General features: G+C 44.2%; 1 protein-coding gene across 1 annotated transcript in view; it reads right to left on the bottom strand.

The window, feature by feature from the left end:
* Positions 1–20,315, bottom strand: part of EDIL3 (EGF like repeats and discoidin domains 3) — a 1,135,698-nt gene that overhangs the window by 502,496 nt on the left and 612,887 nt on the right. The window contains exon 4 of the mRNA XM_075325131.1: positions 11,239–11,352. Within this exon, the coding sequence (XP_075181246.1) occupies positions 11,239–11,352 (114 nt within the window). The remainder of the gene's footprint in view (positions 1–11,238; positions 11,353–20,315) is intronic.

Raw genomic sequence — 20,315 nt, 5'->3', positions numbered from 1 at the left:
TGGTCTACCCCCTTAGGGACCCAGAAACCCAGTGCTGGTAACAACAAAAACCCAAGTAATCTCAGTTTTCCCCAACAATCCCGCAAACAATGGTACCTAGCTAGGGTGGGACCATGGATGGCTGCCTAGAGGTGGAGCCACTCCAGACCACTAGTTGACCAGGTGGGAGGGGCAAACTGTGGAGAGTAATTGGGAACACAGGAAGTCAGTAGTCAGAAGAGAGACTGCAGTGAGAGAGAGCAGTCAGTAAAGAGTCTAAGTGAGTTGAGAAGTGACAGTGGAAGTGGAAGGTGTGACTGAGCAACATCTTGACACGAGTTGACAGTGACTTGGTACGCAGGCGAGGTGGTTGCCGGTGGAGTACGGTGGAGTACTCCCGGAACTACACACTGACGGGGTACAGGACCCTAAGACAGGAAAGAGCTTCAAGCCGACCTGTTAACACCTGCACAGCAAAGGGGACCATCAAGGACCTTGCTGACCCTAAAGAATCCGAAGACTCAGTAGCAAAGAAAGAGCTGGGGACAGGTCCAGAGACTCCATCCCCACAGGGTTCACGGTACCATCAGGCGGACAAACCACAGAACGGGGACCCCCAGTGTTCTATACCATGGGGACCCACTTACCAGAGACAGGTGCAGGGGAAGAAGCTACCAGAGAAACCAGACTGGCACTGGGATGAAGGGAACCTGGAGGCAAAACCAGCCAGCCTTGGGCAACCAGTTAAAACCCGAAAAGTGAGTAAACCATTTGCACTGAATACCTGTCCGGACTCCTTCTTCCAATGTCTACTGCACCATACACCTTCTGGGGTAGTACCCTACTTGCGGAGGGGCCAAGTCATCAGAGCTGCACATTCCATCAACCTCAGCAAAACCTGCAGCGGCAGCTCCCTGCACTTAGCCGCATCACTGCAAGTGGCATCACAAATTACTTTATTCACAAATCCCCTGTAAATATCCCCCATTACAAAAAAGGCCCAGGGCACGGAACCGGGAACGGCCACCGCCGTGACACTCCCAATAGAGACACTGCCCGGAACCGAGTACCCCATATCCCTGGGTGCTACATTATCATATGCTAAATAGTTGCAAGTCAAATTTATTCTAAGCTGTAGTGGATAATGAGATATGGAGTCTGAAATTCAAAAGTTCGAAACATTGTTACCCTTTTGCTCATACCTACTAAATTAGGCCCTATGTGTGGACACTAGTATATGTGGTTGGGAAACTGCTACTGAAGTTAAAAGAATTAATTAAAATAAAGTTTTACCGAGTTCTATAACGCTGCTGGATGGTCTTGTCTTTTCTCCTGCAAAGTGTCCTGATGACAAAATATATCAAGGGCATTTAAATCCAGTTCATTATTAATTTTCTTGTCAGAATTAAGATACGTGAAATGTTATGATTCAGGGACCGGGGAGGATCAAATAATGCAGAATCCCAAAAAGGTACTGAGTGGCTTGAAACTTAACAGACTGCAGACCTAATCCTGACACACAACTAAGGGTACCTTCACACTTAGCGATGCAGCAGCGATCCGACCAGCGATCTGACCTGGTCAGGATCGCTGCTGCATCGCTACATGGTCGCTGGTGAGCTGTCAAACAGGCAGATCTCACCAGCGACCAGTGAACAGCCCCCAGCCAGCAGCGACGTGCAAGCGACGCTGCGCTTGCACGGAGCCGCCGTCTGGAAGCTGCGGAGACTGGTAACTAAGGTAAACATCGGGTATGGTTACCCGATGTTTACATTAGTTACCAGCGCACACCGCTTAGCTGTGTGTGCAGGGAGCAGGGAGCCGCGCACACTGAGCGCTGGCTCCTTGCTCTCCTAGCTACAGTACACATCGGGTTAATTAACCCGATGTGTAATGCAGCTACATGTGCAGAGAGCCGGAGCCGGCAGCACAGGCAGCGTGAGAGCTGCGGAGGCTGGTAACTAAGGTAAATATCGGGTAACCACCTTGGTTACCCGATGTTTATCTTGGTTACAAGCTTACCTCAGCTGTCAGACGCCGGCTCCTGCTCCCTGCTCGCTTCATTTGTCGCTCTCTCGCTGTCACACACAGCGATCTGTGTGTCACAGTGGGAGAGCGCTTTTGAAGAAAACGAACCAGGGCTGTGTGTAACGAGCAGCGATCTCGCAGCAGGGGCCAGATCGCTGCTCAGTGTCACACACAGCGAGATCGCTAATGAGGTCACTGCTGCGTCACAAAAAGCGTGACTCAGCAGCGATCTCGGCAGCGAGCTCGCTGTGTGTGAAGCACTCCTAACAGTAGCCATGGGGCGTGCCTACGATGACCTGTATGCCTCGACAAAGCCGGAGAACTAAATAATCTCACAGATAGAAATATAAGAAAGCTAATCTGCCTTGGAGTAGTCCCCAAAGATAGATAGATAGCCCCCCACATGCAAAGGCTATGGTGATATAGAAAAACACAACACAAAGCCAGAAGGGACAGATTTCAGCAAAGGTGAGGCCCAAACTATCTTTATAGAAAAGGATAGGAAACAGCAACTGTCTGCAGCCGTAAAAACCCTAATAAATACCAGCACTACTGATATGGAAAAATCCTGAGGTTACTAAATCTCTCCCCCACTGTACCAGTACTCAGATGTTACTGGGATCCAAAAAACACTAATACAGATTAGGGACTGAATAATACCAGGCATGAGCAAAAAAAAAATTCTGCAGAATCATGGAGCTAAGTATACAGACACTCCCAGCAGGCAATGATCCCATTCCACCACGAACTCAACACAGACAAATTAGGAATCATGCAGAGTATCAAAGCAGAACAACAACAAAAGGTGGTAAACAAATAGCAGAGGTACAAGACCACTTATCTGAGGGAAGTTCTGGAAGTGAGCAGAGCTGGTTGCAGAATGTCCATACACACAGGAGCAATTGAGCACCGGCAAGTAACAAGAGAAAGCTACTAAGTTAAAAAGCCCAATCTGACCCTGATTACCAGTCCTCTGCAGGTGTGTTGCTTTCATTCAACACATCAACTGCACTGCCAGCTCTGACCACCAGAGGGAGCTCCAAACTGGAAAATGTATTCACAACAGTGAAGTGATGAATGAGCACTACCATGCTCGGGTGCTCAGTACTTGAAACGAGTAGTTAGCTGCTATTTTAGAGTAATTTGGTTCAACCAGCTTTGTTGTAGCGATACTTGTTTATTTTATCTTCTCAGATCCCTCAGGTAAACTTGATTTGTGTCCTAATATGTCAGCGATACACCAGTTAGGCTGGTGTCACATACGGAAGGTGACCAAAGGTGATATATGGAAGGTGACCGATGACCGAAAGTCTGGGATCATGTGCACTGAGCCGAAATCCAGGAGTTGGATGCGATAGCAGCAGAGGTGAGCATCCTCTGATGCTGCTCATTCATTAGCATGTTAGCACACCCACAGGGGCATGCTTACATGCTCAGGAGGCCGACAAGCCAAGGGAACTAACACCCTTGCGACTAGTCGCTGGCATCATTAGCATACCATCTGGGATATTTAGAAATACTTTTTCTAAAGGTCCCTTTATCTATGATACTATAGGCTGGGACTGCTAGGCAGGGATTAGCAATATGCACTCAGAACTGCCCATGGTTCTGGGTGCATATTGCACCTGACAAGTTCCATTTAGGTATCATCTCCACACTGTTGATTTGCAGATCTACTGCTCTGGACGTGATTTCACCTCCTTACTAACCAAAATCCCACAATGTCTGTCTGCAAATTCATCTTTCTTATGTGCTTGATTTTAAAAAAAATGATCATGGACAAAACAGAATTTATCATTTTTCCCCATCTCACTCTATCACTCCACCAGATCTATACATCAAACTCTAAAGCTGCTCACTCTCCACAGTTCTGCGTGCTCACTACCTGGGGGTAACCGTCGAGTCTGCTCTTTCCTTCAAACCACATATCCTAACCCTTTCCACCTCCTGCCAACTCCAACTCAAAAATATTTCCAGAATCTGTACATTCCTTGATCAAGAATCTGCAAAAATACTAGTACATGGCCTCATCATCTTCTGCTTCTACTACTGCAACCTCCTGCTCTCTGTCCTCCCTTCTAACACTCTTGCAGCCCTACAATCTATCCTACACTTTGGTGCCCAACCAATCCACCTGTACCTGCGCTATTCCCCGACCTCTCCTTTTTGCCAGTCTCTTTACTGGCTTCTCAGTCATTACCCAAAGATTCGGTTTAAAAACACTAACTATGACATACAAAGCCATCCGCAACTCTTCTCCATATATCTGGGACCTACTATCCCGCTATTTATCTGTACGCAACCTCTGATCTTCCCAAGATCTCCTTCTCTCCTCTTATCTCCTCTTATCATAATCGCATACAAGATTTCTCCTGTGCCTCCCCCATACTCTGGAACTCTCTGCCCCAACATATCAGACTCTCACCTACCGTGGAGACCTTCAAAAGGAACCTGAATATCCACCTCTTCTGACAAGCCTACAACCTGCAGTAACCCTTAATCCACTGTACTACTGCCAACCAGCTCTACCATCACTTACTGTATCCTTACCCATCCCTTGTAGACTGTGAGCCCTTGCAGGCAGGGTCCTCTCCTCCTGTACCAGGATGTGCCTTGTATGATTATTGTTCTTGTCTATTTATGCCCCTTTTCACATGTAAAGCACTATGGAATGAATGGTGCTATAATAAATATTAATTCACCTAAAATGGTCCAAAAAAACGCACCAAAAAACACAGTTGTGCTTTTTCACTGTCATTAATTTCAATGGTGAAAATAGAAGCAAAGATGCTTCCTTTTTCAAAAACCCAGCCGTTTTCCATTTCAGTCAGGAAAAAGGCAAGATTGTGTGTCTGAAATCTAATAGGTTTTACTGGTACTAGAAACAGCAGATATTTATTAGCATAAAACCAATGAAAAAAAATGCCGAAAACGCAAGTGAATAGCGCCTTAGTCTCACTGTGCAGCATATTTTATATTTTTAAAATTTGTGTCCCTTTAATGGCCTCATGAATTGTAGTTCATCTCCATCACGAAGGGGTACTTTGCACACTACGACATTGCAAGCCGATTGCTGCGATGCTGAGCGCGATAGTCCCCGCCCCCGTTGCAGCTGCGATATCTTGTGATAGCTGCTGTAGCGAACATTATCGCTACGGCAGCTTCACATGCACTTACCTGCCCTGCGACGTCGCTCTGGCCGGCAAACCGCCTCCTTCCTAAGGGGCCGAGTCGTACAGCATCAAAGCGACGTCACACGGCAGGTGGCCAATAGAAGCGGAGGGGCGGAGATGAGCGGGACGTAAACATCCCGCCCACCTCCCTTCCTCATTGCAGCCGGGACGCAGGTAAGGTGATGTTCCTCGCTCCTGCGGCTTCACAAGGAACAACATTGTAACATCGGTCCTTCCAAAATTATGGAAATGACCGACGCTACTCCGATGATACGATTTCGACGCTTTTGTGCTCGTTAATCGTATCAAAAACGATTTACACACTACGATGTCAACAGCGACGCTGGATGTGCGTCTTTTTTGATTTGACCCCACTGACATCGCACCTACGATGTCGTAGTGTGCAAAGTACCCCTAAGTCTGGTGTCAGCATAAGCACTAGATCTGAATACTGAGACTGAGAATACATGTGCTTGGATCTTCTCCAAAATTATGCAGATAAAAAAATATCTTTCTTTACCATTTTTCTTCCCAAACTGCAAACAATAGAACTGAAATCTTCTGGAGAGCCATTATTTCTATTTATACATTTTAATCTCAGTATCAAAAAAATAAACTGTTCAAGAGAAAAAGAGGCTTTTTTTCATGCAAGCAACTAAAATTGTGCACGAGGAAGAAGAACATGGATGAAAAGCTAGATATAAATACAGTTTAAGACCTATTAGTATCAACACTTCAGCAGCAAGAGAAAATATGCACACAAGCAACAACACATGAATTATAATTGGACTATATTCACACTTTAAAGGTTAAAATTGGTCAGAACACAGCTGGAGCATTGAACATTTCACAGTAATATTTGCTTTTCATTTAATTCTACAGGGAAAGAAAAATTCACCATGTAAGGCAGAGCTGCATACACAAATCCTGTGCAAGTAACGGGGAGATTCTGTTGCTCTGTACTATGGCGCTGCCGGCATTCTGTAAGCCGCTATATGGTGCCTTCAAGAATCACTGTATAACAGAGCTATTCTTCCCTGCAATAACTTTGGCAAAGAACATAACCAAATTATGGCATCTGATAAAACACAACATTACTTTTTTTCTTGTTGGATACAGTAAAAAAAATATATTCTCTCCTGATAGCAGCAGAAGTACAATAGGACAAGATAGACAGAGCTGTAGGCACTGCATGGGTATGGATAGGGTGCCTGTGAATAGCACTGTATAGAGCTGTGGAGCAGTGTTATTCTAGGGGAAATGCTTTGATGGAAGAACATCTTCATCTTCAAAATTACCAGTTCCAAAAACTCAGGATGCTGTAGCTTGCTATATCTATTGCTAAGCAGTCATCCATCCCTCCTAACCTCCTCAGGCAAATGCAATGTCCATTCACACAAGATTTGTGGATATGCCACTTTTAACTTTGGCTTTTGAAAATAATAGGATTATGTAAGCTAAGATCCAACAGCCCAGTTTCTCTCTCATTTGACATCTGCAAATAGGTGAGAGTTGAGAGGTCGCCATGCATATAAGATGGTAAGCCTGCTCTGCCGAAATCTGAGGGTATCAAGACAAAACAGTGTTGGCTGCTGGCAGTGTTTTCTCTAGGTGGTCTCCAGATCAGTGATTGTTTTGTCTTGTTGGTCTACTAGGCATTGCTCCCACCTGGCCATTATCCTACTCCACACTGATGAGGGGCAATACCCCGAAACAGCTGTCTGTGGATGGATATGTCACGGGCGGAGGAGGGGATGCTGCGCTCACCCACTGCTCGGGTCTGGCTGCTGCTTCTGCTTCGCTCGCTGCTCAGTGGTGGCTCGAGCGGTGGGCCAGATCCCGGGGACTCGAGCCGCGCTCCTCGCCCGTGAGTGAAAAGGGGAATGGTTGTGGGGATTTATTGTCCATGACGCCACCCACGGTTGTGGTGAGGTTGTGACACCACCGCTGCTCTGGACGGGGATCCCGGGAGCGATGACAGGGAGCAGCTTAGATGTTGCTTTTGCCCCTCCGTGGGTAGGGGGATTGGTTGTCCCGGGGACCGGTGAGGGGAGGATGGCAGGTGGGTTATGGGACCTGGTGAGGTGCAGGGTCACGGGGGCAGCGCGGTGCCGCACGGCACGGTGGTACTCACTCAGCCAATGATGAATGCAAAGTCTCCGGTAAAACAAATGGCTGGATGGACGGGTCCCACAGACGGCTGCGGTGGTTCTTCTCCCGGTAGGTTGGCGGTGAATGTCTTTCCCTGCACCTGTGCTGTGTTCTCGGTTCTGGTGGCTTCCCACCGGTAACCCGCTCCCCAGCTTGGATGGATGCTGAGGGAGCCCCTTTTGCCTGCAGGGTCTGGCCCTGGGAACTGTAGCGTTGGCGGTGACTGTATTTCCCTTTACGGTTTGAGCTGTTGCCTTCAATCGGGACTTGACTTCTGGGAAACCCCGGAGGTTCCCTTCGCTAACGGATTTGACCGGTTTTACGGTGACTCCAAGCCTGGTCAGGGTCCGTAGGCCCTGCCGAATGGTGCTGGCTTCTCTTCTCCCCGATCCGGTACCGGCAGGCCACCGCCCGTCCCCGGTCCTTACGGTTCACGTCAATCAGCCTCTCCTGCAGACGGTCACCACCGTATGCCAACCTTGCTGTATGTGCCCGGGCCACGCACCCGGACACGGTCAGTCTGCTCTACTACCACTTCACTCTTCACCTCCCTAACTCATCTGACTTCCTTATTCCACCTCCAGGACTGTGAACTCCTCGGTGGGTGGGGCCAACCACCTGGCTCCACCCCCTGGTTTGGACATCAGCCCCTGGAGGGAGGCCACAAGGATTTGTGTTTGACTTCGGTGTGCCTAGCCGGGGTGTGGGGTGTGTTGTTGCAGTACCTGTGATGACCTGGCTTGTCCAGGGTGCCACAGATACCTGGCCTTGATAATTCCCTTGTCATATCTTTAAACTTGTCAAAGGTTGGATAATGACTAAAAGGGCCACTTAATATGGTGGTTATGGTGGTTTCCTAAAAAGGGCCAATTCTTGGCTAGGTCCTTCCCGGAGGGATATCTGGCTAGTTTTCTGTGTTGAAACTCCTCACAGAGGCTCCACTGACTTTTTTGAAATCTGAGGGTATGGCTGACATTGAAATGTTGAAATCTGAGGGTATGGCTGACATTCACGTGTGTGTAATATGTTTAAAGCGTAACCATCATTTTCATTTTTATTTCATAAATCAAAACTAAATATGAAAATAGGCAACTGTGTAATAATCTTATTTGACACATCAACTTCTTTCTCTGCCAGAATTGATCAGTCATTATTAAAATTCTCAATTCTGAGGTAAAATCTATATTCAGTGAAGACTGTCTCCCTTTACTGAGATAGGAGATGGCAGTTGATATTGAGGAGATTCTATGATAATGGGAGAGATGGAGCTCTGCTTCTAGCTTGTCTCTCTGCCTCTAGCTTCGCCCTATGCCTCTAGCTTGTCCCTCTGCCTCTAGCTCCTCCGTCTGCCTCTAGGTCCTCCTTCTGCCTCTAGATCCCTCCTCTAGCTTCTAGAACCTCTGCCTCTAGCTCGACCCTTTGCCTCTAGCTTGTCTCTCTGCTGCTAGCTTCGCCCTATGCCTCTAGCTTGTCCCTGTGCCTCTAGCTCCTCCCTCTGCCTCTAGCTTCTTCCTCTGCCCCTAGTTCGACCTTCTGCCCCATAGCTCGACCCTCTGCCTTTAGCTCGACCCTCTGCCTCTTGCTCCTCCCTCTGCCTCTAGCACCTCTCTCTGCCTCTAGCACCTCCCTTTGCCTCTAGGTTCTCCCTCTGCCTATAGCTCCTCCCTCTCCCCCTAGCTCGTCTCTCTGCCCCTAGCTTGTCACTCTGCCTCTAGCTCGTCCATCTGCCCCTACCTCCTCCTTTTGCCTCTAGCTCCTCCCTCTGCCTCTAGCTTTTCCATCTGCCTCTAGCTCATCCTTCTACCTCTAGCTCATCCCTCTGCCCTTAGCTCCTCTTTCTACCTCTAGCTCCTCCCTCCTCTCATCATCATAGAATCTCCTCATTAACAACTCTCATCTCCTAGCTCAGTAATGGGAAAGATCAGGGCTTGGACAGAAGTCAAGGACATGCTGGGGGCTCGAACCTGGTTACCACCAAGCCTACCTTCGACATAAGAGACAGCGCAGAGTCTTGAGACTGAGGCCAGCTTAGAGGCCCCTGTTCTGTTAGTACATACCCCGTGACATATAAACAGGAGGGGAGCAGATGTGATAGGTCTCCCCACAACATGTGATAAAAGGAGTAAGGAAACTAGCAGGGATTAACTCTTGTTAGCCTGCCTATGAATCAGCAAACAGCAGGTCAATGCCCTAGTCTTCCTGTGTTGATCCCAGACATCAGAGAAACCATCGGTCAGCGTGTCAGAATCTGCAATCTGAACAGAGTTCCATGCCAGCATGACAGATGGTGAAGTTTGTGCAAAACACTGTGTGACATTTAGTCACTATATGGTGGTATTTCTCCCTTGTATGTGGTACTATTTTCTAACTATCTAGTGGTAATATGTGAACTTGTTATGATCTGATGGTATTTCTTCCTTGTATGTGGTACTATTTGGTCAGTATATGGTTGTAATATGCGGCTTAGTCATCGTGTGGTGGTATTTCTTCCTTGTATGTGGTAATAAGTCATTATGTGGTGGTAATATGTGGTCTGGTCATGGTGTGGCGGTATTTATCTCTTGTTTATGGTATAATTTGATCACTATGTGGTGGAAATATGTGTGTTGTGGTATTTCTCCCTTGTATGTGGTACAATGAGGTCATTATGTGGTCTAATCATGATGTAGACATATTTGGCACATATTTGGCATGTGGCTGCTTAGGCCAGAAATTAGGTGGAGCAAACAATTGAGGTAACAGATTAACATGAGGGCATTTTTTACAATTTGAACAGAGTTCCTTTAGTACTAATTTTCAAAACTTATAGAAAATCCTTTAATATTGTTCATTATACTAAGAAGTGACTGACTGACTGACTGACTGGAACAATGTGGGCCTGACAGAAGACAATGAGACTATACATGAAGGTACTAGTTGGATAAGAAGGGGAAAGTGCTTTTGCTTTTAGCTGCCATTATGTGTTTGTGTGGTTGAGGAAACTGCATGAAAATGGGTGGTAAATAAATGGCTGTGGCTTGAAAACGGGTGTAGTTTTAAACTGGGCACAGTTTCTTAACACAAAGAGGGAATGTTAAAAGTTTAAATCCCACCTCTAGTGACTTGGCTCAAAAGCATGTTTTCATTTTTTTCTGCAGCTCACGAGGCACAAACACTTGGACATGTGTACAGCCCCATAGACTGTAACAGGGACATGAAGAACCCAAAAACATACATGACTCACGGACGTCTGAATGAGGTCTTAAGCATAAATTAAAAAATAAAAATCACTTTTAGATTATATCATTCCAAAAGGAAACATTCGGCTATGGATATTCATACATCTGAAGGCTTTGTAGTCCTGAAAGAGTTAAATTGACAAAAAGAAAAAAGTATAAAGAAAAAATAAAAAAAAAATCTAAATATCACCGAGACTGTAAAGTCGGGAAGTTAAAATAAATGTTCTTTTTCGGTATGTAAAGTGATGTAAAGTGATACATCCTATTAACTATACAACTATCTCCATTCCAACGGCACAATAGATCAATACACGATTACAAAAGAAGGCTGAAGAGATTAACAAGAAAGCATTTGCTTTAGCATGGTAATAGAAAAATAGATGTTGGTCCCTATCATGAAGACAGTACTGATTTGCCGCGCCGATAGGAGACCTGTATTATGTTTGATATGCAGAGCAGTTTGATAGTAATTTAAGCAGACACCAGACTCATGTGATTGATATCTTCTCTATTCATCAGACGCAACAGGCTTTGTACAAAATAAATCACATTCACAGCCTGCCCATGTTTTCAAACTGGAATTCCTAGAAAAGATGACCCTTATGTCTAAAGAAATTTTGCAACATTTGTCTATTTGCATTGGAACCTTGCAGATATAATTACATTACAGAAGCAGGGGATCTACTTACGGTATTGACAGTTCCTTCCCATGTACTCGCCAGGGCATTCACACGAGTAGTTAGCCACCAGATCGGTGCAGATGCCGCCATTCCGACATGGATCCCTCTCGCATTCGTTTACATCTAAAGAAACAAAGGATTTACATTGTAAATGATAATTTATTTAATAGATATTATAGTTAATATTTAACATAGTAAAAAATAAACAGAAAGTACAGAGTTTGCAGTTTTTTTTCGCTTGTATGTGCACATATTCAGTATTTGCAGAAGAAAAAATTGGTGCAAATACTGGAATGTTGGCAGAAAAAATGTTGCATAAAATATAGACTTTTTTTCCAAGTTTTGGATGCATTTAATTTCCCATTAATTTCCCATTCATTTGAATCGGTGAAAAATGCTGTAAAAATGCTCAAAGAATTGACATGCTGAAGATTTAATGCTGCTTCAAATCTGCAAGGAAAAGATAAGCAGCATGTGCATCAGATTTCAAGAATCTCATTCACTCTGCAACTGTACTAAAATGCTGTGGTTGTTTTGCATCAAAATCACAGGAAAACAAGGAATAATAACGGCAACATCTGACCATATTGTTAAAGGGAATTTGTTAGCAGGTTTTTGCTATGTAAGCTGAAGCCAGCATACTGGAAGGGTTAACACAAGAAATTCAGGGATATCTGTCTTGTCACAGTCCGATCTGTTTTTTATTTGCTATGTTTGTTTAGGCAGCAGGACCCTTATCATTGCTCTAACTGCAAAGTCACACACACAGAGGTCCAGCACGCCCCCTCCTTTGATTGATATCTCACTGTCAATGTGTGTACTCTCTACAGAGAGCCTGGTGTGGGCAGGACAGCGCTCTCAACTCTGCTAGACTAATCTAAAAATTCTGATTTTGTCAGAAAGGTTGCACACAGTAATCAAAGTGATACATTGTTGGATTCAGAGTCTATTTGACTACATCATGCTGCTCTCAGATGAGGTAGCAAAATCCTGCTGTCCAATACCCTTTAGGCCTCCTCCACACATACGCGCAAAACAGAAATGTTTTGTACAGTTCGTTGTGAAAGTGCGTTTGGATAATTGTGTGTGTTCTGGGTGCTTTCCGTGTGACATCCGGATGTACAGTTCGTTGTGAAAGTGCGTTTGGATAATTGTGTGTGTTCTGGGTGCTTTCCGTGTGACATCCGGATAGGCCATAAACAGCATGAGCTGATATACTTACAGTACCTGATTCCGCTGCTGTCTCCCACGCTGCTGTTACTTCCGAGTCTGTGGTCAGTACAGTGAATATGTATGAACTTGATGAGCGGACCTGGAAGCAACAGCAGAGGCAGAGACAGCAGCGCCAGAGACAGGTAAGTATAAAAATTTTATTTGACCTGTGTTTTCTATGGCATGTGTCACACTAATGTCACATGGATCACATCAGTGTGTGGTTTGTGAGACATCTGTGATGCCGGCAGAAAACGGACATGTGCCGTGTGGATCACACATACACGCATGTGCTCCACACAGACACATGGTTCATGTGAAAATATGGATGTATGATCAAGCCCATTGATTGATTCCGTGTGTCTCCGGTACGTGTGAAAACGGACGTCACACGTGCCGGAGACATGGATGTGTGAAGGAGGTCTTAATGTGTTTTCTTAACCTAAAAACAGATTCCTACGAAGATTCGCACTATATTGTTATATGCTTCATGGTGGATTTAGGTTAAGTGCATGTTGCGTTAGAACATAATAATCAACCTATATACTGATACAAGCTCCTTGCAAATACATTAAAAGGGTTATTCCTATCTGAGACATTTATGATATTTATCCCTAGGATATGCTATAGATGTCTAGCGAATGTGGGTTCCTCTAATGGAACCCAAGTAAAATGAATAGAGGCCACCCCTCCATTCCTGAAAGTGAATGTGATGAGTCTGGCATCGGTCAGACATTTATACCATATTGTCTAGATATTTTATGAATGTCTCAGATGGGACAATCTTTTCGAGCATACCTATCGGAGTCGAAATATTGTTCCCTTGGCCAGTGCAGAGCAGGGATATGGCTGCATGCCATTTATCACCTGCAATGGAAAAAACAGATTGCACCTTTCTATACAGAGGGTCTCTATAATAAATTATAAGCAACATATGCCACTGGCACTGGCATATGTTGTAGCGTTGCAATGGAGGTATACATTGTGGTCATATTTTACCAATGAAAGGTTTGAATAATGTGTATACAAAGCCTTATGGAAGGTTTTCAGTCTGTTCCTTAATGGAAATCTGGAACAAAGTACATCATATTGTATATAAAAGGAGTTTGGAAAATTCTCATCTACATGCAGTGGAAATAAATCCTCTAAGATGTGAGACTATGCTGAAGATTTTAAAATCTGTAGTATTCTCTAATCTAATATGGATTTGTTTCAGATTGCTATGCAAAGGGTGAAATCCGGGGCAAAATTAGCATCAAATTCTGAAAACATATGTGGAAGGTTCTTAACAAGGATTTCAGCTCATCTCCAGTACACTGGGTCTCAAGGTAAGACTATGCAGGACATCTCAGCTTATTTTTTTTTTTTGAGTCTATATCAGCTTTGAATAAAATGAAAAACTATTGAATATCCTAAAAGTATATTAAAACATGATGGATAAACAACCTACGAATAGGTTTAAAAAGATAGGAAAACCTATCGCATTGCACAATGATTTAGAATTAGCACGCAGGCACATACGTGAACAAAGAAAGCTACAACAATACAGCATTGTATCTAAAAGCAGAAACCATTAAAAAGCCTTGAAACTTGATACATTTTACATTCATAGGAATATTTTAATACAAATTTTAAATAATGCTTTACAAAAAAAACCAAAAACATTTTAGAAGAGAAAAATCTGGAAACGACAACTTCTTTTTTTATTTAAGACAGCTGTTCTTGAAATTACTGGAAGAAAAGCACACTTTGCTTACAGCCAAGTGTACATGTTTTTACTGGGGAAGAAGGGAGAAAGCCAGTGCCAGATAACTTTAGAAGAAGCTCATGTTCTGTAGGAGGAAAGGATCAGGAATATTGAAATATGCCAGATTGAGTAATGTCAAACCGAAGTTGGCCATATATATCCAATTGTCGACAGATCCTACGGAGATCAGCAAGTTGGGTTGACAATTCAATGTGTATGGCGAGTTTTGGTGTAATGCGGGCGTCACACGAGATGATCTGTCGTGCGATATGCCATTGGGGTCACGGTTTTCACGACGCCCCTCCGGCATCGTTTGCGACGTCTTCCCGTGTGACACCTACGAGCGTTTGTAAACGATCGCAAATTGGTTATGAATCACGAATCATTTACACATCGCTCATTTTTAAAAAATCATTTATTTTACTTTGCGCTGGTTGTTCATCGTACCCGGGGTAGCACACATCGCTCCGTGTGACACCCCGGGAACAATGAACACAGCTTACCTGCGTCCCGGCGGCAATGCGGAAGGAAGGAGGTGAGCGGGATGTTTACGTCCCGCTCATCTCCGCCTCTCCGCTTCTATTGGCCGACCGCTGTGAGACATCGCTGTGACACTGAACGTCCCTCCCCCTTCAGGAAGTGGACGTTCTCCGCCCACAGCGAGGTCGTCCGGGAGGTAAGTATGTGTGACGGGGGTTTAACGACTTTGTGCGCCACGGGCAACTAATTGCCCGTGACGCACAAATGACGGGGGCGGGTGAAATCGCACGATAGATCGTACCATGTGACACCCGCATAAGAGCAATGAGGTTTTCTCAGATTACTCTTTAAGGCCCTTTCACACGTCAGTGATTTCGGTACGTGTGACAACAGTTGTCATACGCACCGGAGACACAGACATATGCAGACCCATTAAAATCAATGAGCTTGCACACATATCAGTGTTTACCAAGCACCTAAGTCCATATGGAGCACACGCATGTCCGTTTGTCCCGCACGGAGTCAAGTCCATTTTTCTCTGGCAGTTTTCATGTCATATGGACCATACACTGATGTGATCCATGTGATGTCAGAGTGACACGCACCAGAGAAAACATGTGTTTTGAAATAAAATAATTTTCTACACTCACCTGTCTCCAGCACTTCGGCACTAGTGTGCCAAAATTACGCACATGGTTGGACCATACGCACCTTCAAAATGGCCATGAAAAATATGAACTTTTTCATGGATGTGTTAAAGGGACCTAACACCTCATTCACACGTCCATATTTAAACACGTACGTGAAAATATGGTGCTGGTGTCATCTGTGTGTCCATTTTTAGCTCCAGTGTGTCATCCGTATAACAGTTTTTACCATCAGTGTGATATCTGTGTCTCTGTTTTATCAACAGTGTGTCATCCTTGTGTCAGTTTTTATCATCAGTGTGTTGTCCTTATGTCCGTATTTTTACGATCAGTGTATCCGTATTTAACAGCGTACATGAAAATATGGTACCGGTGTCATCCGTATTTTGCATCAGGGTGTCAATCATGTCTCCATTTCTACCATGAGTGTGTCATTCATGTCTCCGTTTGTACCATCAATGTGTCATCCATGTCTCCGTTTGTACCATCAATGTGTCATCCATGTCTCCATTTGTACCATCAGTGTTTCATCCATGTCTCCGTTTGTGCCATCAATGTGTCATCCATGTCTCCGTTTGTACCATCAGTGTTTCATCCATGTCTCAGTTTGTACCATCAGTGTGTCATCCAAGTCTCAGTTTGTACCATCAGTGTGCCATCCATGTCTCAGTTTGTACCATCAGTGTGTCATCCATGTCTCAGTTTGTACCATCAGTGTGCCATCCGTGTCTCAGTTTGTACCATCAGTGTGTCATCCATGTCTCTTTTTGTACCATCAGTGTCATCCATGTCTCCGTTTGTACCATCAGTGTGCCATCCGTGACTCAGTTTGTACCATCAGTGTGTCATCCATGTCTCAGTTTGTACCATCAGTGTGTCATCCATGTCTCAGTTTGTACCATCAGTGTGTCATCCTTGTCTCAGTTTGTACCATCAGTGTGCTATACATGTCTCAGTTTGTACCATCAGTGTGTCATCCTTGTCTCAGTTTGTACCATCAGTGTGCCATCCTTGTCTCAGTTTGTACCATCAGTGTGCCATCCGTGTCTCAGTTTGTACCATCAGTGTGCCATCCATGTCTCAGTTTGTACAATCAGAGTCATCCATGTCTCAGTTTGTACCATCAGTGTGCCATCCGTGTGTCTGTTGATATCATCAGTGTGTCATCCTAGGGTCTATTTCTACCTTCATTGTGTCATCCATGTGTCAGTTTTTACCATCTACTGTCCAGTATTTTTCAATAGCTAGATAAATAAATAAATTAGGCCCTGTGCGCACTGGAAAATTTCCTTTTGGCGCTGCGCTAGAGTTTGTCTCCTTTACTCGAGAGACAATTTGAATATTTCCCAGAGGGGCGTGGCAGCTATAAGTCCCCCTTACTGGCAGCCAGACAGACTGGCTTGCAAAGTCTCCTTAAGGAGAATAGTGTTCCCCCATGGTCCCCACATAGCTTTCTCATGAGGCAGATCAGACACCCCATACTTTGCACTGACGAGGGGCAAGCACCCCGAAACACTGTGCACTTTGCAAAATGGGATTCTGATCTGGCATATATCCTGAGTCATATTGCAAAGGATTGTTAAAAATCCACTTGCGACTTTTGGGATTGCTACTTCCAATAGGTGGCGCTGCGCTAGAGTTTGTCTCCTTTACTGGAGAGACAATTTGAATATTTCACAGAGGGGCATGGCAGCTATAAGTCCCCTTACTGGAAGCCAGACAGACTGGCTTGCAAAGTCTCCTTAAGGAGAATAGTGTTCCCCCGTGATCCCCACATAGCTTTCTCATGAGCCAGATCAGACACCCCATACTTTGCACTGACGAGGGCCAAGCACCCCGAAACACTGTGCACTTTGCAAATTGGGATTCTGATCTGGCATATATCCTGAGTCATATTGCAAAGGATTGTTAAAAATCCACTTGTGACTTTTAGGATCGCTACTTCCAATAGGTGGCGCTGCGCTAGAGTTTGTCTCCTTTACTGGAGAGACAATTTGAACTTTTCTTAAGAAAAATCCACACCCTCGGGCAGAATTCTGTACCCGCGGCAAAAACCACAACAAAAACGCACCCAAATTTCCATGCGGTTTTGTCGCGGTTTGATGCAGTTTTGCCGCTTTTTTTTCATGGGTTGGTTCCTGTGTTTTTTTACCATTATCTTTGGAAAAAACGCAGGTACCTGTGGAACAGAAGTATCATGCTCATTCTTTTTTGCTGCAGAAAAGTTGTAGAAACTTTGCAGCAAACCTGTAGGAAAAAAACGCAGTGTGCGCACAGCATTTTGGATTCCCCATAGATTTAGCTGGGGAAGGACTGCAGAAAGGTTATGAAGAAAAACCGCACCTTTTCTGCAGTAAAAATAGCGGCAAAAAACGCAGTGTGCGCACAGGGCCTTACAAAGATTCTCCTATACTTTTTAGTGTTAAACATGTACAGCACACGGATTGTATAGTGGTGCATTCCATGTACTGGATGTGTTCCTCACTGACCCATTAACTTGTATTGGCCATTGTCATTCATGCTGCTGGCAAATCAAAGCCATGTGAATAGCACCATAGACTGTAATAGGTATGTACTGTATCCGTTCATGCAATATCGATGTGTGATTGAGGCCTAGAAGACATTTACACTAGAAGATAATCATGAAAGAGCGTTGTTACAATAGTTGTTTCACAATTATCTTGCTGTGTAAAAAAAGCTGCAGATTATGGGCAAAATGCTTGATCATCAGGTGAAAAGATATTTGTGCAGCCGAGTGATCATCATTCTCAGAGGTACATCGTCCTTTGTAGACCAGAACTAAGGAAGCCTTTGTGCATTAAATGATCTAGTATAACGCTTACTGATCGGAGGTTATATCATGCCACCAGTTGGTGTAAACAGACCTTATGGCCCCCATAAACATGAGACTAAAGTCAAGGAATAGTTTATAGTCTAATGTGTATGGAGGCCTCCAACTCTCCCACAATCTTTTCTTCTCAGGGAGATCAGAGTCTGTCAGTGTCTCTTTCATAGAGAATATAGGAGCACTCGACTGAGTATTTCTGTTTACGGGAGATTTCAGCAGGGACATTTGGCTGACAGGTATCTAATGTATATGAGGTGCTTTAGTTAACCAATTGGTCCAATACATAAATATTACAGCCTGAATAAAGAAGAATTCCTGTGTTCTCTCAGTAAGCCATATAACTTATTTTAATTCAAATTTTGGAAAAGTGAATTTGGCATCTTAACAGATTTGCAAAGCTCCTTTTCAGAAGCTGGAAGATGGTGTAGTCATGCTTGTCTGCTGTGAATAGATATAATAAATCAAGGCAGGTAATGGAAATGATGGTAATAAACAATGTTCAGATACAGAGGAGAGTCCGGCTGCGGTGCCAACTTAGCTTGGCAAAACATACCGCATTTTTGAGTAAATCCCAATAAGGACTCAGATCGCCGTGACTGAATTTGGACCGTTTGCAGGTAGATCAGAAGAGCAAACTCAACACCTCAAGAAGGACCTGTGACCAAATCAGAAGTAGCTAGATTGTGCTCTTATTTTATTCATGTAGCTCCAGTAATCCAGTAATTTGTTTTCTGATTTTTTTTGTAAATCCATGATACACTTCCAGGGATATGGACCTTTTTTTTTGCCAGTAGCTTTAATGGTCTTTTCTAAAGGGAAGTTGCTCACAAGACTCTCTGGGGGCCATGACTTCATGCTTAAATGCAGCTTTAATGCTGCTCTGCATTATGAACCTTTGAGCAAAATCCCCTTATAAAAACCATACAAATAAGCACTAAATAAAAAGACTTATATTTCTGGAACTGTATGGAAGATCTAAAAAAATCAAAGAACAGAATATTGAAGGGAGCAGCGGGAGTGAAATAAGAGCAAAATCTGCTCTCTTATGAGTTGATCACAGGTCCTCTTTAAAGGAAACCTGTCACCAGATTTGTCCATTATAGGCTGCGGTGACCACCAGTAAGCTTGTACGGGCGTTCTTTGACCTTTCCATGTGGCTGCGCATTACAGTACTTTGCTCTGGCTGCAGCAGTGCAAGTGTGCAAGAGCGCAATGGAGACTCTGCATGGATGATGTAGGATGTGTCATCCACATGGAGTAGGGAAGGAGGACAGCAATCGCAAGAAGAGAGAAGATGCCGGATGAAGACTGGTGACACCCATCAGACCCGACCGTCCCATAGGTGAGTATAATAAAAGCTCTTTTTTACATTACACAGAGCGGCCTTGGCTCTTATATACAGTATTCTGGAATGCAATATATAAGGGTTCACTGGTGGTGCCCGCAGCTTATAGGGGAAAAAATCTGATAACAGATTACCTTTAAGTTTTAACAATTATCATTCAGAACAAAAAAGATGTTGAAATAGAGATGGAGCCCTTGACTCAAGATCTCATCTGTGCATGCACTGCCTCTGGTCCATTGATCTCTCAGTAGCGGACTTAATGAAAATGGTGCCCGGAGGTGGGCGTGTGTGCAGATGAGATATTGGCTTGTCATTGATAGCTCAAGCTGCGCATGCGCTGACTCTGTGCACCATTTCTTTGAAGCCTGAACTGCCAACCCGCTGCCCACCCCACCTGCAGGATCGACCTACTCCACTACCATCACTGCCTCCTGTGACCCCGCTCCAACACCGCCGTCATTGCTTCTGGTAAGACCACCGGATTGTAAGACAGACCCCATTTTTTTTACCTTTTTTCTCCTCTATATTTGGGGTGCATCTTATACTCTGGCGCGTCTTATAAACTGAAAAATACGGTATGTATTTATTCATCCCAAAACAGATTTTTACTTTAAATTCAAATGGTCCCTGAACTTAAACCTCTTAATCTTATTTGATAATGCACTAAAAGGACAATCTTAGTTGAAGAAACTTTAATGTATTGTGTGTCTTTTAGGCTACATTCCAATGATGAGCGATTGGTGAGTTTTTGATGTTGCAGATTTTCTACATTTCTGCACCTATTCTTTAAATTGTTACTTGCATTTT

This window comes from Anomaloglossus baeobatrachus, chromosome 1 (genome assembly GCF_048569485.1).
Source record: "Anomaloglossus baeobatrachus isolate aAnoBae1 chromosome 1, aAnoBae1.hap1, whole genome shotgun sequence".
Classification (NCBI taxonomy): Eukaryota; Metazoa; Chordata; class Amphibia; order Anura; family Aromobatidae; genus Anomaloglossus; species Anomaloglossus baeobatrachus.
The sequence above is the reverse complement of the archived record's forward strand: the minus strand, read 5'-3'. Positions and strand labels throughout refer to the sequence as shown.